This window comes from Scyliorhinus torazame, chromosome 2, assembly GCF_047496885.1.
Source record: "Scyliorhinus torazame isolate Kashiwa2021f chromosome 2, sScyTor2.1, whole genome shotgun sequence".
Taxonomy (NCBI): Eukaryota; Metazoa; Chordata; class Chondrichthyes; order Carcharhiniformes; family Scyliorhinidae; genus Scyliorhinus; species Scyliorhinus torazame.
In genome coordinates this window covers 110,764,872-110,778,894 of record NC_092708.1, presented here as the reverse complement: position 1 = coordinate 110,778,894, position 14,023 = coordinate 110,764,872, and the positions used below count along the sequence as shown (strand labels likewise).

Sequence of the window (14,023 nt, the reverse complement as noted above, 5' to 3'; positions counted from 1 at the left end):
CACTCTGGATTCTCCCTCTGTGTACCTGAACAGGCGCCGGAGTGTGGCGACTAGGGGGTTTTCACAGTAACTTCATTGCAGTGTTAATGTAAGCCTACATGTGACAATAATAAAGATTTTTTTAAATCCATAAGAGCACTGTCAAGACCCCAACAGTACTCCAGAACTGTGCAATATTCCTACTGATACCCCACTACTTCCTCTTCCATACTGGTGTGAACAAATCCAATCATTTATCTGGAAATTGGAGCACTAATCTGTTTGGGCTGCCATTGTAGGCCCAATATCCAGAGCTCCTCAGACCTCCACAGCTGTACTAAGGCACCCAAAAAGAGGCATGCTCGAATTTCTCGACCTCAGTGGGTCTGACCTCAAACCGATATATTTTGTACTTTTGGAAAACTTGAGAGACAACCATGCTTAATTGTCTTATTTTAAATGTAACCTTTGTGCAAATGCCATACAAACACAGCCTTCAGTGGAAGCCAGTTTATTATAATGTGATAGGAAAACTTCTGTAGTTTAAACTGTTTGAAAATTATAAAGCATAATATTTATATAGAGACTATTAGATTTTATAATGATCATTCATCACGCAATTTATTTGATTCAATAAAAGTTGGTTATATTACTGGTAACAGTGTTAAGGTTTTAATTAGAAACACTCGTCATCTTTAAAAAGATGAATAGTAAGAGCCCTGATATTACTCAGTAGTGTAACTGGACAAGCTGTATATAGTGAAAGTCACTGCACAAAAGGTAGCAGTAAATCCTGAAATTCTATCATAAGAACTAGCGTTTAACAGATGTGTTTTATTTCCAGAGACTAGATTTTATATTCTCGTTATACTTGAGTTGCCTCCGACTTTTCACGAAATTATTACACTTCTATTTCTGCCAGAGCCCCTTGCCAAAGCCCCTTGGCACTGCCACTTCATGCCCTGCTGTCATCTTCCCTTTTGGCACTGTCCCCTGACACTGCCAGGGTGCCAGTCTTGTCCCTCACCTCCGGACCCAAGACGTATCCCCACATCCCTGGTGCAGTCATCATGTGTGGCTATTGTTTTTACAAACTGGTAGCAATTCGCACTGGCGTGACATCACCCTACTTGGGGGTGAGCGGGGCATGATCCACTGTGGGCAGACGCTTTATGGGTGGCACAGTGGTTTGCACTGTTGCCTCAGAGCTCCAGGATCCCAGATTCAATTCCGGCCTCGGTTGACTGTGTGGAGTTTGCACTTTCTCCCCGTGCCTGCATTGGTTTCCTCCAGGTGCTCCGGTTTCCTCCCACAGTCCAAAGATGTGCAGGTTGGGTGGTTTGGCCATGGTAAATTGCCCTTAGTGTCCAAAATATTAGGTGGTGTTACTGGGTTACAGGGATAGTGTGGAGGCGTGGGTTTAAGGAGGGTGCTCTTTCCAAGTGCCAGTGAAGACTCGATGGGCCGAATGGCCTCCTTCTGCACTCTAAATTCTATGACTTCTATATCAACAAGCCCAGTGAACATATTTAAATGTATTAAAATATATGGAAATCAGGTTCTCGCCCATTTTGGGCTTGAACTTCATTACATCACCAGTGGGGGCGGGGGGGGGGGGGGGGCGGAGGCCATATGGAGAGGGGGGGGGGGCGTCGGGAAAGAACTCAAACTGAGCTCTCGCAAATCACGTTTATGGCCCCTCATGAGAATTAACGGCCATTACGAAATTTGCGTCCCGGGTTAATGATCATGGCCAAGGGATCTGTAAACATACATAGAAACATAGAAAATAGAAGCAGGACGAGACCATTCACCCCTTCGTACCTGCTCCGCAATTCATTATGGTCATGGCTGATCATCAAGTTCAATACCCTGATCTAACCTTCCCCCAATATCCCCGATCCCTTTTGCCCCAAGAGCTAAATCTAATTGCTTCTTGAAATTACACGATATTTTGGCCTCTACTACTTTCTGTAGCAGTGAATTCCACAGATTTGCCACTCTCTGGATGAAGAAATGTCTCCTCTCCTCGCACTAAAAGGTTTACCCCTTATCGTCAAACTCTGAGGACATAAAGTGAATTGACAGAAATTTTGCAGATGGAGTATAATGAGGGAAGATCTAAACTTATTCATTTGGCAGGAAAACTGGAAAAACAGCCTTTATTGAAATGGGGAGAGATGACAGAACTCAAAGGTACTGAGCTATCTGTGTGTCTTGGTACAAGAATCACACAAATTTAGTTTGCAGGTACAGCAAGTGATTTGTAAGGCAAATGGAATGTTGTCATCTATTGCAAAGGGAATGGAATATAAAAGAGAGGCGGCGGAATTCTCCGTTCCTGAGGCTTAAGTGTTGACGCCGGGGCTGGATCCGTGGAGTTCTATGACAGCAAAACTGGCTTTGACCACAGGCGAGGTTCCAGAGAACTGGAGAATAGCCAATGTTGTTCCCTTGTTTAAGAAAGGGAGCAGGGATAATCCAGCAACTTATAGGCCTGTGAGCCTAACATCAGTTGTGGGGAAGCTTTTTGAGAAGATGCCGAGGGACAGGATATACATACATTTGGAGGAAAATTGACTAGTTAGTGATCGGCGTCAAAACCGGGGCGAGCGATGCCGGCGTCAACGGGCCTCCAGGCGTAGACATTCACCCCTTCCACGGCCGGCGCGGGTCCACGCATGCGTGCCACGGCTGTCTCTGCGCCGGCCCCCGGGCTAACTGGCGGAGCACTCCAGGGGCCCGGCACGGAGGAACATACGCACCCCCTCTGGAATGAGCCCGCCCACCGATCAGTTGCCCCTGATCGTGGGTCTGGCCACCGTGGAGGCCCCCCCAGAGTCAGTTCCCCCGCCATCCCCACCAGGGCGGCCCCCGCAGCCAGAACGGTGAGGTCACACCGGGTAGGACCATAAGCAAACGGCGTCGCCTGTCGAGTGTGGAGAATCGCTGTGTCCGCTTTCAATGGCCCCCGACCGGCGCCGTGGCGACCGTGCCAGCGTGATTGCCGACGATTCTTCGGTCGCTGGAGAATCAGCGGCCGGCCGTCAGAGCGGCATGGCGGGAATCACGCCCCCCCCCCCTCTCCCCCCGAAGCGATTCTCCGACTGGCGCGGGATCGAAGAATCCCGGCCAAGGTTTTTTTTACAGGGAAGGTCATTTCTCACCAACTTTATGAGGGAAGGGCTGTGGGTGTAGTTTATATGGACTTTAGCAAGGCATTTGACAAAGTCCCACATGGCAGACTGGTACAAAAACTAAAATCACATGGGATTCGGGTGGTCTGGCTAGATGGATACAGAACTGGCTTGGTTAGAGAAGACAGGGAGAAGCGGTGGAAGGGTGTTTTTCTGATTGGAGATCTGTAGCTAGTGGTGTTCCGCAGGGATCAGTACTGGGACTTCTGTTGTATGTAGTATATATAAATGATCTGGAGGAAAATGTGGGTGGTCTGATTAGTAAGTTGGCGGATGACATGAAGATTGGCAGAGTTGCTGATAGTGCCGAGGATTGTCAAAGGATACAACAGGAGATAGATAGATTGAAGACTTGGGCACAGAAATGACAGATGGAGTTTAATCTGGACAAATGTAAGGTGATGCATTTTGGAGGATCAAATCTAGTTATGAATTATACTTTAAATGGCAGAACTCTCAGGAACATTAACACACAGAAGGATCTGGGGGTGCAGGTCCACAGGTCCCTAAAAGTGGCAACACAGGTGGACAAGGTTATTAAGAAGGCATATGGCATGCTTGCATTCATCAGCCAGGGCACTGAGTACAGGAATTGGAAAATCATGTTGCAGCTATATAAAGACTTGGTTGGGCCGCATTTGGAGTATTGCATGAAGTTCTGGTCACCACATTATCAGAAGGACATGGAAGCTTTGGAGAGAGTGAAGAAGGTTCACCAGGATGTTGCCTGGTCTCCAGGGTTTTCATTGGAAAGACGGAGGCTGAGGGGAGATCTGATGAGGTCTACAAAATTATGAGAGGTGTAGACCGGATGTATTGTCGGAGGCTTCTTCTCAGGGTGAAAGTGTCAATTACAGGGGGGCACAGGTTCGAGGTGGGAGGGGAAAATTTTAAGGGAGATGTGCGGGGTAAGTTCTTCATGCAGAGAGTGGTGGGTGCCTGGAACGCACTGCCAGAGGATGTGGTGGAAGCAGGCACATTAGCAACATTTAAGAGGCATTTGGATGGCTCTATGAATAGGGAGGAAATAGAGAATACAGACCGAGTCAGGGCAGAAGTTTTTTTTTAGTTAGGGCATCATGATCGGCACAGGCTTGGAAGGCTGAAGGGCCTGTTCGTGTGCTGTACTTTTCTTTGTTATTTGTTCTCTTTGATTCACTGTGGGGCTAGCACCGGTGCCACGTGGAACACAATCGATTCCAATGACAACCGGTGCAGGGTTCACCGGATTCGCGATTGACACTCAGGAGGCTGACACACTGCACTCCCACACACAATATCCCAGCCAACAAGATGACACTGGTTTCTGTGGAGTGTGCCCATCCCATTGATGGGTTGGCTGGGGCCTGAGGGCACCTCGGAGGGGTGGCCTGAGGCACACCCATACAACCCGTAGTATTAGGTTCACAGTGGGCAGTCAGCGGTGTGCATAGCTGCATGGCTGCCTTGCAGGCTGCAGCAATGGTGCCCGTCCAACCCGACCCCACACCCAGCTCCTGGCCACTCCCCATTACTCCCCCCAGCCCTGACCGAAGCCCCCTGGCTAGCGGCACAACTGTCAGCAAACTATGGCGATGTTGGACACTTTCTGTATCTCCTCTCTCCCCCTCAGAAACCACGGCGCCAGATTCATGCTTTTTGAAAGCACAAGTGAAGCTCGCTGTCGGGAATTCGTCCCAGTGGAGGCGGAGAATCGTGGGGGAACCAGAGAACACCGGGTCAGGCCCGCTAATGATATGCCAACGGCGTTTACTGTACGTGCGGAGTGAATGCATTGATGCTGCTGTTTAACCGGAGAATTACGATTTGGTGTGAAACCGGCACCGCTACGATTTTGCTGTTAAAACCGATTCTCCACCCAATCGCATTTTCAGATTCCGGTGTCGGTCGACGGAGAATCCTGCGCAGGATGTTTTGCTCCAGTTGTACAGAGCACTTGTGAGACCACACCTGGAGTATTGTGTAAAGATTTGGGGCTGGAATCTCCAATTCCGTGGCTATGTACGCAGGATCCATCTGGTCTGACGGCCAATAAGTCGGCGGCGCCCCCGCACCAATCCTGCACCCGGTGGGGGCCAGCAGCCACGTAAAGCCCCTGGGTTTACCTGCGGATATGGCTGCAGAATGGCTGGGTCCGTGGCCATGCACGCGCACGGCGGTGGCCCATGGCAGACACACCGCACAGCATGGCGCCGGCCGTGAGCCGACCCGGTCTGCCACAAAACGCAACCCCGTGGGTTTCCACCCCGGACCACGTCCCACCAGTCCACCCTGCCCTCCTGAAGCCCCCCTTGCCAGCGGAACGGCTCCCGCCCCCTCCCCCGAACTGTGACAGCGCTGGACACATGGTCCCTGAAAGCTGTGAGGACTCGTGTCCCACGCCATCGGGGACTCGGCCCATCGAGGGCGGAACATTCGGGGAGGGCCTCAGGTGACGTCCTGAAGCCGTCCCGACAGCGTGAGGAGTACTCCTCGAGTATGCCGTTTTTCAGGGGGCGGAGGAGCGGAAAAACAGCGCCGCCCCGATTCTAGCTTAAAAATGGATTCTCTGGCCGATTGCCGAACGCGATTTCAGCATCGACGATCAGAGAATCCAGCCCTTGGTCTCCTTATTCAAGGAAGGATATAATATAAAGGAGAATATAATAGTTCAAAGAAGGTTCACTCGATTGATAACTGGGAAGGAAGGGAGAAATTATTTTATGAGGAAAGGATGGGTTTATATCAATTGGAGTTTAGAAGGTTAACAGATGATCTTACTGAAAACATATCAGATCCTGAGGAGACTTGACAGATTGGATACTGAAAGGATTTTTCCCTTTATGGGAGAGACGAGAGCTAAGGGACACAGTTTAAAAATAAGGGGCTGGATTCTCCGTTCTGGAGACTAAGTCATGACGCCAGCATAGAAAGTGTCAACTTTCACGAAAGGAAATTCGGCGTCGACCCCTCACCAATTCCAGTACCGGTGAGGGGCTAGCACTGCGCTGACTAACACACCTGCCGCCCGCGCTGAAAACAGCCAGGGAATTGCCATCTCCAGTGTCGCGCATCTGCACGGCTGACGACCTGCACGAGTCGTGCCGTACAACATGGCGCCGGCCATGCGCTAAACCTATCCTGCCGACCGCAACCCCACCCCCTGGCTCCCCCGGCCACACCCCAACAGTCACCTCAGCCCTGGCAGGCGCCTCCCCGGCCAGCGGCACGGATCCCGGCCGAGTATGGCGGCGCTCGGCACAGTGTCCCACGCCGTCGGGAACTCGGCCCATTGGGGGCAGAGCATCGCGGCTGGGCCGTGTCGTGTTATTCACTCTGGGGTAACACGGACTGCAACAGGATGCAGATGAATGGTAAAGCATACACCAAACGTAGACGTTGGTTCAATATGATTTATTGAACTTCTGTAACAATGCACACAGCTGGTTGTGGTTTGACACTCTACTACTCTAAGTGTTCTAACTCTAACTTACTAGACCAGGCTAGCTCTGATCCACGTGTAGAAGGTGCTAACTGATATATACACCCTGACTGTCACTCCAGATGTCACCAGTGGAAAGAGGCGGAGTGTTGATGCCTCGTGTGTTTTATAGTTGGAAGCCCCCCTCTGGTGTTCTGTCTGGTGATTGGTTGTGTTCTGTCCTGTATGTTGATTGGTTAACCTGGGTGTCTGTCACTGCCTGTTTTTACCTCATGATGTGCATGGGTGCATATTATTACAGGCCGGTCGATGAGGCGCCAACGGCATTGCGACTGCGTGCGGCGCACGTCACAATGATGCTGGTTTGGAGGGGGCGGAGAATCGCAAACTGGCGTCAAACCGGCGCCGGCCTGACTCCGGCGTTGGAATCAATTCTATCCCCAATCGGCAATTATGATTTCAGCGTCAGGCAGCAGAGAATTCCGTCCAAGGGGTCTCCCATTTAAGATAGAGATGAGAAGAGTTGTTTCTCCTGAGGACAGTGAGTATTTGGAACGCATTTCCTTGGAGAGCAGTGGTAGAGTAATTATAGAATATTTTTAAGGCAGAGTTAAATAGATTCTTCAGGAACAAGTGAGTCAACATTATCAGGGGTAGGCTGAATGTGGAATCGAGGCCACAATCAAATCAACCATGATCTTATTGAATGGTAGACCAGGTTTAAAGGACTGAATGGGCTACTCCTGCTCCATATTTGTCTGTGTGCAAGTGTTGTTAATTTGTTACCATTCAATTGTGATTAAGAAGGCTAATCGAGTTTTGTCTTTCATTGCTAGAGGGATGGAGTTCAAGACTAGGGAGGTTATGCTGCAATTGTATAAGGTGTTGGTGAGGCCACATCTGGAGTATTGTGTTCAGTTTTGGTCTCCTTACCTGAGAAAGGACATATTGGCACTGGAGGGAGTGCAGAGGAGATTCACTAGGTTGATCCCAGAGTTGAGGGGATTAGATTATGACGAGAGGTTGAGTAGACTGGGACTGTACTCATTGGAGTTTAGAAGGATGCGGGGGGATCTTATTGATACATATAAAATAATGAAGGGAATAGATAGGATAGATGCGGGCAGGTTGTTTCCACTGGTCGGGGAAAGCAGAACTAGGGGGCATAGCCTCAAAATAAGGGGAAGTAGATTTAGGACCGAGTTTAGGAGGAACTTCTTCACCCAAAGGGTTGTGAATCTCTGGAATTCCTTGCCCAGTGAAGCAGTTGAGGCTCCTTCTTTAAAGGTTTTTAAGAAAAAGATAGATACCTTTCTAAAGAATAAAGGGATTCGGGGATATGGTGTACGGGCCGGAGAGTGGAGCTGAGTCCACAAAGATCAGCCATGATCTCATTGAATGGCGGAGCAGGCTCGAGGGGCCAGATGGCCTACTCCTGTTCCTAGTTCTTATGTTCTATGTTCTTATGGAGCATTTAGACGACTGTCAAGACCAGAATTATTTTTTTAAGTCAAATGGATGTCTGGCATGTACGGAAACTAATTACCATCTTTAATGATCTCTAAAAACCACAGTAAAAGTCTCTGGTTAATCAATGAAGAAATTTCACTTTAAAAGGTGAGATTCTAATGCATTCACTTACACTGCGTTAAAATCTGGCCCAAATCTGTCTCCACAGTGAGCGGCACACATACTTTATTTTTTTTAAATTAAAAAATGGTACAAAAATAAAACTCAAGCATCAACTGCAGACAACTGGATGCTCTTACAAATTACCTGGTTTAACCAACTTCATTAAAAAAATTATGGTTAAACATGCACAGCAATATTAGGGGAAGGCAACATCTGTGGAGAGAGAAACCGATTTAACAAATTCTTTTTTTTTTAATTTAGTGTACCCAATTCATTTTTTACAATTAAGGGTCAATTTAGCGTGGCCAATCCACCTACCCTGCACACCTTTGGGTTGTGGGGGCGATACCCACGCAAACACGGGGAGAATGTGCAAACTCCACACGGACAGTGACCCAGAGCCGGGATCAAACCTGGGACCTCATAATTTAACAATTTCAATGACTTTTCATCAGAACTGAGGAAAGTGAGAAATGTAATAGCTTTCAAGCAAGTAAAAGGGGAAGGATGGAAGAACAATAAACAAGAAGATCTGCTATATGTGGAAAGCAGGAAAAATTAAATGAAAAAAGAGTTGTTGGTGCAGGCCCAAAGGGAATGTTAATGGAAGAATTAATAAAACAATAGAACCAAAAGATGTATCTAAAGGAGGTGAGAATGCCAAAATAATGAACGGCTGCCATCCAAAGAAAAATGCAAGATTAAGACCAAACATTGCAAAGAAAAGGAACCAAAATTCTAGCGGCAGAAATTATGGTCTGAACTGTTGAATTTGGTGTTGACTCTGGAAGGCTGTAAAGTGCATATTTGTAAATGAGTTGTTGTTCCTTGAGTTTACATTGAGTTTCACTGGGAGAAGTCAATATGAGATTAAGGTGGTGAATTAAAATGAAAAGTGACCAGAAGCTCAGGGACATGCTTGAGAACTGAATTTAACTCTGTTCCTCTTTCCAGAGATATTGAGTGTTGCCAATCATCAACAACCCCAGTTAGGAGTATTTCATCTTTTTTTTCAGGTCAGGGGACGCCCAGAACCTCACATCACATGGTATAAGAATGGACAACCTATCCCAAAGAATGATCGGTACATTACTGAACAAAGTACCCGTGGAACTTTCAGCTTAGTCATTAAAGAAGTGCAAAAGGAAGATGCTGGAAAGTACACATGTGAAACTGCCAATGTTGGTGGTGTTCGCCAAGTAACTGTGGAGTTAACTGTACAAGGTATGTGCATATGATTCATCTGATAGAGTAATGATTGTGACACGTTATGCAGCTAGCAAAGTGAAATCAAAGGATGAACTCTTTGAAAGCGGTGGATTTTCCTACATTATTACTGCAGAACGGACCCACATCTTCCTTTCTATTTTACTTTCTCTCCACATGAAGATGTTCAATAATAGTTGTTTGTTCCTGTACTGAGCACACCATCAAGTCTTAATAGGGAATGGGGAAACATCTCTGAACAAGCAAAAGTATATGAAAGACAGAAAAATTGTGATTGACTCATCTTTCCATTTGAAAAGAATAGATCATTACGTGTAGCCATGTGTTTCCTGGTGCTTGCTGCGCTAAGAACAATCCCACTATCTTCTCTGGGTCCAGGCGAGGAATGACCCACCAAGGTCGCATTAGGCTCATTTCCTGCGCTAACGTTTTTAACTGGCACCCCGATCTCTGAACCCCTCACAATGGCCTCTGGACCCACCCCCCCCCAGTGCCCCATCTTACAAGTTAGGGGGTCTTCAAGCCCCCCGCTCTCCACCTCATAAGGGCAAGTCACCCACTGGTCTGATCCCCAGCGTGCACCTTGGCACTACCAGCCTGACATCCTTGTAGTACTCTGTCAGTCTGGCAGTGCCACCCAGGCACATTGGCATTGCCATGAACAACTCCTCAAACATGGTCATGAACATCCTCCACCTGGCCTCGAAACTCTCCGCTGAACTCCTTAACTCATGTTTGATCTATTCCAGCCAAAGAAAGCCATACAAGTCTCCCAGCCAGGCCGCTACCCCCAGTGGCATTGCTGACCGCCACTCCAATAAAAGTTGTTGCCGGGCAATCAGAGAAGCAAAGGCCACAACCTCGGCCTTCCTCCCTTCCATCAGCTCTGGCTTCTCCAATATCCCAAATATCAGCACCAAAGGCTCAACATCCTCCCCCACTATCCTTGCTAGTGCCACAAACACTCCCACCCAGAATCTCTCCAACTTTTCACAGCCCCAGAACATATGTGCGAGATTCGTTGGTCCTCGCCCACACTTCCCCCACTCGTCTGCCATCACTTGAAAGAACCGACTCATTCTTGCCCATGTCACATGTACCCTGTGGACCACCTTGAACTGTATCAGGCTCATACGTGTGCACGAGGAGGTCACATTTACCCTTCATAGCGTCTCACCCCAGAAGTCCCAACCATTAACATGATGGGTAAATTACAGTCCTGTCACTCAAAGTATTCTTCCTAAACCCCTCCACACAACCCACTTCTGTCATCGTGCTTACTTGAAAAATCAAACTCATCCATGGGAATTCTATCTGTATGAACTGCCATAATTTTCAGAGGAAATTTACAATATTAAATAGAGTAATGACAGCTCTTATCTCATTGAAAACTCATTGTCAGGAACAATGGTATGCGTTACTCCTGTGGTGGCACTTTTATAGGTATATTTTAATGTTTAAGGCAGAATTTTGTGCAACACATAATAGCTGCCACAATATGCTGAATTGCATAATACAACCAAATTATTCAAAATAGTCTCCGTGCATGTTTAAACACGTCGGGCGCGATTTAACGCCGCGTTGCGCTTAAGCGAGAGTGTGACAAAGCCGTTAAATCTCAGGAGAGGCCAAAACCGAAAGCCGTGCCGGGCACGGATCTGTTTGTGATCTAACCGGCCAGTTCCCATTGGTGAAATCAGGATCCCGCCGTAGTGCGGTGAGAAACCAATAACAACTACTTAAGCCCAACTACCATACAATTAATGGGAGCGACCCCCTATTAATGCCCTCCCGTGATGTAATGACCTCTCCAGCAAGTGGTCAGGCGGACGCCGATTAGTACTCCTTTTTGAAAAGGTGAAGCTGGCAGAAGGACTGCTGCAGGAACCAGAGGAGGCGAGTAGCCATCTTCATTCCGGGCACTGGGGCTGCTGCCCTGCGGGTCGGAGGTGGATGGGGGAGCCCTTGCGGGCGAGCCTTGGTTGGGGTGTGCCGCTACTTGAGGGGGGTGGTGGGGGGTGCATTGGCCGCCCATGACCTCGGCTGGGGGTGGGGGGGGAGGGGGTAGATGTGTCTGAGCGTCCACAATTCCAGGGACAACCCCAGCCCGCCTGCTCCACCAGCCACCCACAACTCCCACTGACGTGAAGGCCTCTGGCCATGTGGCGGAAGGCTTTTGCTAGCTGGAAATTGGCGATCGTAGTTAAGTGAGAACTTCACAGTTCCCAAGTGGTTCCCCGTGGGTGAACATGCCATGTAGCATGTTATTGCCTCGCACCCCAATCAAATTGTGATGCCTGGACACTGTGATTGAACACTGCAGGAGGCAACACCACACATGCAGCGGCCAACATCCGAGCACTCAGGGGCTGGGCCCCAGCCCTGGGGTCATTTTGGCGACCAGAGGGTGGGTGTGTGCACAGGGGAGGCGACCAGCGCCTGGTCCAGGTAACATTAAGTGCGAGTATCTGGGATACAGGGTGTGGGGTCTAGTGAGCAGCGGCCCTCGCTGCCCCTGGGGGTGCTTGGGCTAATCCTCCGGATGGCAGGGGATGTGGGGGCGTGGAGGAGGTAGCAATGGGGGAATGGAGGGCCCCAGGGAGAAAGACACAGCTGGTTGTCAGTCTCACACCCTCCCCCAATTCCGTACAGATATTTAATGCAACGGACAATATCTTGGACGCCTCAGAAGCTGCCCTCATGGTGCTGCTGGCAGGCCAGGCAGCCAGGTGCCGGAGGAGGCGGCGGCAGCTGTATCGACAGAGACTTGAGGAGGTGGCCCATTAGCAGGGCCCCGCCCCACACCCTGAGGACTCGTCTGCCAATCAAGCCAGGGACGGTCCCAAAGGGGGAGGCCGGCTATGGCCCAAGGTGTACAGGCATCACTGGTCTTTCGAACATATGGCGGACAGTGTGTGCTGCAGAAGACTCTGTTTCAACAAGGAGACGATGCGGCAACGGTGCCATGTTCTTGGCATGGGCAGCACGGTAGCACTGTCGTTAACACAGTTGCTTCACAACTCCAGGGTCCCAGGTTCGATTCCCGGCTGGGTCACTGTCTGTGCGGAGTCTGCACATTCTCCCCATGTCTGTGTGGGTTTCCTTTGAGTGCTCCGGTTTCCTCCCACAGTCCAAAGATGTGCGGTTTACGTGTATTGGCCACGCTAAATTGCCCTTAGTGTTCAAAAAAGGTGAAGTGGGGGCTACTGGGTTACGGGGATAGGGTAGGGTGCTCTTTGTATGGGCCGGTGCAGACTTTGCTCTGTAAATTCTATGATCTATGATCTTGCAGACATAGCACCACGTGGAGGAGGAGGATACCTGCCCCTGGTGGCCGTCAAGGTCACCGCAGCCCTGAATGTCTACACCTCAAGATCATTCCAGGGCTCATAGAACATAGAACATACAGTGTAGAAGGGCGCCATTCGGTCCATCGAATCTGCACCGACCCACTTAAGACCTCACTTCCACCCAATCCCTGTAACCCAATAACCCCTCCTAACCTTTTTGGTCACTAAGGGCAATTTATCATGGCCAATACACCTAACCTGCATGTCTTTGGACTGTGGAAGGAAACCAGAGTACCCGGAGGAAATCCACGCAGACACGGGGAGAACATGCAGACTCCGCATAGACAGTGACCGTGGGTAATCGAACCTGGGACCCTGGCGCTGTGAAGCCACAGTGCTATCCACTTGTGCTACCGTGCAGCCCACAGTGGGCTCGAGCGGGGACTTGTGTGACATTTCACAGGCTGCAGCCCACAAGTCAATCCGTTAAGTCACGACTGCCCTGTTTGCCCTGCATCCCTCAGACTTCGCCTTCCCCGTCCCCCCATTCCTCACACCCCTTCCCACCCTCACAGGGTCTGTGTAACTGCAATCCAGGGTGATGGGAGTGTGCACTGCCAGTGGGTCACTGTGTTGGACAGAGGGGTGATGATAACCCACAGAGAGCTGAGCGCTGGTGCTCCTCAATTGTTGCCAGAGTCTGACCCCTGACTGCTGAGTGCTTGCCACACCCATCACCTGAACATGGTGTGCTGGGTTAGCTGGGAGGGCAGGTGGGGAAGAGGTATGCAGGACCTCCATGTCTGGGAGCTGGGGCGCGGGATTGGTGCTCAGCTCGCATTGCGAAAGAAAGTTTCATATTGATTGAGGTAAGCTTTTTGAAAGCTATGCACAGTGCTGAATTAACAGTTTCTGAGACTAAGGGCGGGATTATCCTTTGCCTGATTGTATCAGGCGATCGAGCGGAGAATCCCCGTTGGTGACTGAATGAGGGCCGGTGCCATTTTCCGGATGCTCAGCCAGCTCCAAGTCGGCGTCACCGAGGCGCGCGGCGCATGCCGCGACAGCGTCAACGCGCCGCTTTGAGGCGCTCCCCCGATGCTCCGCTCCCAATGGGCCGAGTTCCTGACTGCGCGGGTTGCGTGTGATCTGAGTTTTCGTGAACCCGGCGTGGCGGCGCTGGACAGTGTCGGGCGGTTCCCGTGCTGCTGGCAGGGGTGGCTTTGGCGAGGGCTGGGGGGGGGACTTGGCGGGGGACGTCCAAGGGGCGGTGAGGG

General features: G+C 49.9%; 1 protein-coding gene across 6 annotated transcripts in view; it reads left to right on the top strand.

The window, feature by feature from the left end:
* LOC140390388 (myosin light chain kinase, smooth muscle-like) overlaps positions 1-14,023 on the top strand; it is a 612,875-nt gene that overhangs the window by 184,219 nt on the left and 414,633 nt on the right. For all 6 annotated transcript variants that reach the window (XM_072475553.1, XM_072475527.1, XM_072475536.1 and 3 more), the window contains one exon: positions 9,246-9,453. In XM_072475553.1, coding sequence (XP_072331654.1) covers positions 9,246-9,453 — 208 coding nt within the window. The remainder of the gene's footprint in view (positions 1-9,245; positions 9,454-14,023) is intronic.